General features: G+C 44.2%; 1 protein-coding gene across 1 annotated transcript; it reads left to right on the forward strand.

Annotated features, from left to right (window-relative positions):
• The first annotated feature begins 1,010 nt into the window (after positions 1-1,010).
• Positions 1,011-3,131, forward strand: mipa (major intrinsic protein of lens fiber a). Its single transcript, NM_001310008.1, is given in 4 exon segments — positions 1,011-1,431; positions 1,630-1,794; positions 2,742-2,822; positions 2,914-3,131. Coding segments are annotated over 4 exon segments (792 nt in total). The 5' UTR covers positions 1,011-1,071; the 3' UTR covers positions 3,100-3,131.
• Positions 3,132-3,359: the final 228 nt, after the last annotated feature.

The following is a 3,359-nucleotide window of genomic DNA, read 5'->3' on the forward strand; positions in this document are numbered from 1 at the left end:
TCAGGAACATCGCTTTATTTTTAACACTATTCTCCTCACTGGATGTTACATAAGGTTTAGGGATTCAGAATATAAACTGTTGTAAGCTAGTAATGCTTGTTGGGTTGAATTAAGCCCTGTGTGTGTAAGAGGATTCAAATGCATAAAGCCAAAGATGTCTGGTATTTTCAGGTAAAAAGTCTCAAGTCCAAGTGAAATCACAAGTCATTGGTGTTGAAGTCTGAGTAGAGTCCTGAATTTTAAGTGATTTGATCCAGAAGGGTATCAAGTCATTTAACTTGTGAGTCGAATCTGGAAAGAAATATATTTTTTCATGGGATTGGTGATTTTTCATCACAATTGTTTCATTTATGGGTGCACCAGTCTGTTGGACATTTTTTTTTGTTTACCTTAAACATCTCCACACCCAATAAAAATAGAAATCTAGCTAACCTAAAAAGATCCAGAAACATTTGTTTAAAATAATAAAAATCCTTTTTGTTCTGCCGAAAAAAGCTTTATTTCTGAGGGTGACTTTTATCACCAATACATTTTTTAAAAGCATCTCTAATAACAACTAAACCCGGGGCTGTTCCTGGCTCAAGCTTGCAAGCCGTACGTCTAAATGACCAACTAGCAAGAGAGGGGTTAAGTGACATTGTTTTGATTTGTGATATTGTCCGCTGACCCCTCCCCTTGGCTCGGTGACACTGCTCTGGCATTGGCGGGTTATAAAAAGGCCTCTGAGGTCCCCCCGCTCTGATAAGGGGGCTTAATGTCTGCAGGATATGCTTAACGTTTGTCCACCCATGTTCCTCTTCTAACCACCAGCGAGGGTTGGCACATAGATGCACAGAGACTGGCTTTCTGCTCCACTCAGGAGCTCTCTATGACAAAAATCCGATTTAAGAAAGAAGAGCTGCAGGTTACTCACAGTTACATGTTAAGGCTTTTATGTGTTGTTGCATTTAGCTTTAGAGAGACAGCTTGTGTTTGAGTGCTATTTGCTCTGTACCTTTCGGACATTTTCTCCCTTTGGTTGATTAGTTGGTACTCGCCTGTGTAGAAGCTGCTTTTTGACTCTGTCCAATCATGTGGGAGTTCAGGTCCATGTCTTTTTGGCGGGCGGTCTTCGCCGAGTTCTATGGCACCATGTTCTTTGTATTCTTTGGGCTGGGTGCGGCCCTCCGCTGGACCACAGGGCCCCATAACGTTCTTCATGTTGCCTTTTGCTTTGGGCTGGCTGCTGCCACCTTCATCCAGTCCATCGGCCACATCAGCGGAGGACACATCAACCCTGCTGTCACCTTCGCCTACCTGATCGGATCCCAGATGTCCCTGTTCCGGGCATTCTTCTACATCGTGGCCCAGTGTCTTGGAGCGCTGGCTGGTGCCGCTGTGCTGTATGGAGTCACGCCTAACAACATGAGGGGGAACCTGGCCCTGAATACGGTAAAGTCGCCATAAAGTCCCAGATTGCTCAAGTGAGAATGCTAGCTTGTACTGCTTGTGCGCCATTATCTCCATTGTACTGTAGAATTACGTAATTACAGTATTCGCTGGCTGAAACCTGACATGCGTGCTAAAATTTTATTTCCAATTTCTTTCTACATGAACTCACTCATTTTTATTTTTCCCAAACTGTCACAGCTGCAGCCAGGCATCAGCCTTGGCATGGCCACCACCATCGAGATCTTCCTCACCCTCCAGCTTGTCGTCTGCGTCTTTGCTGTGACGGATGAGAGGCGCAACGGACGCCTGGGCTCGGCTGCCCTGGCTATCGGCTTTTCTGTGCTCATGGGACATCTTCTCGGGGTAAGAAGCCAGCTCAGGTTGTTGAAATTTTAAACTTCTTTTGAGGTTAATCAAAGAGATTCCCAAAGTCTTACCTCTTGATGCATGAATTACGCAATTTTTAAGCCTTTGTAGTGTGAATTGTGTTGAGTAATATGGTCGTGAAAAGAAAATTCGGTAGAAAAATACCCAGGGATGCATGACGTCCGCTTTAAAGGGCAGATTACTGATTGCTTTTTCCTTCCAACATAAAATCAACACCTCAAAATTTTAACATTTATATTGTCCAGCATTTGCTAATTGATGTTACCAACATTTGTTTTTTCTTATTCAAAAAGGGTCTCCTGTTGTCTACTTGTAGACTTTTCTTTCAAATTTGCTTTAAATTGCTGCCAGTTTTCATGCGGCAAGTCAGGTATCCCCACTTGTACCCGTCGGTGCATGTTCAAGACATACAAAGGAATGCATTGCAGGCACCCTGCCGGTTAGGTGTCAATGTTATAACGACTAGTGAATGATTTAGCTAATTAGCACACTAAATACCTAATTTTAAATATGTTGTGTGTGCTGAATTAACATTGTTTTAGCTTAATTTAACACCTGAGTGATTGCATAAACACTAATGTTTTATTATTTTTAAGATAAAGGTAGAAATAAATTCACACAAAGACGGCCCACAGTAGGACTAGCTAAAAAAAAAAAAAAATCTCCATTTGGCTAATATCTTAAGCTAATTGGTCCGGACATGTTTTCTGACCACTTACATGTAGGTCTTGACCAATAGGTGGCATTGAAAAGAGTTTCCATTCAAGTCCAATAAAGTAAATTGTATGCAAGTATATCACCAGAACCCCCTATATATGTCAGAAAACAGCATTTGAATTCCTGTCCACTGTAATTACCACCCTGTGTTAAAGCGGCGGATAAGCAGGCCCGATCCTGAACCCTTTCATCTGTTTGTTGCTCAGATGTACTACACAGGAGCAGGAATGAATCCAGCAAGGTCCTTTGCCCCTGCTGTCCTTGTCAGGAACTTTGTTAACCACTGGGTAAGATGTTTAAGCCTATTAGCTCTACAAAGAAGTCCAAACCATTTCTAAATTATTATGCGCGGTTGTGCTGATTTTCAATCGTTTCCAGGTGTACTGGGTGGGACCCATGATCGGCGGGGCCATAGGTGCTCTGCTTTATGACTTCCTGCTGTTCCCCCGCATGCGTGGTCTCTCTGAGAGGCTTGCTACACTGAAGGGCACCCGGACCCCGGAGGCTGAGGCCCAGCAGGAGACCAGGGGAGAGTCCATTGAGCTGAAGACGCAGGCCCTATAAATCTGGAGAATTTGCTTTCTGACCTCCAACCCCCTCCATACACACCTTCCGCCGGTCATGCCACCCTCTGCACCCTTGGTTCCTGGTCCATCCGCAGCCCACACACCGTTTTTGCACACATACCTCCCCCCTCTTCCTCAACACTTGCTAGGAGTGATCCAAAGCCCCCTTTCGATATCCTTGTTCTGCTCCTTACTGGACCTACAAAGAGGGGGCCCATAGCCCTGATTATCTTACCTGATCTCACCTCCACCCAGCTT

This window comes from Fundulus heteroclitus, chromosome 1, assembly GCF_011125445.2.
Source record: "Fundulus heteroclitus isolate FHET01 chromosome 1, MU-UCD_Fhet_4.1, whole genome shotgun sequence".
Classification (NCBI taxonomy): Eukaryota; Metazoa; Chordata; class Actinopteri; order Cyprinodontiformes; family Fundulidae; genus Fundulus; species Fundulus heteroclitus.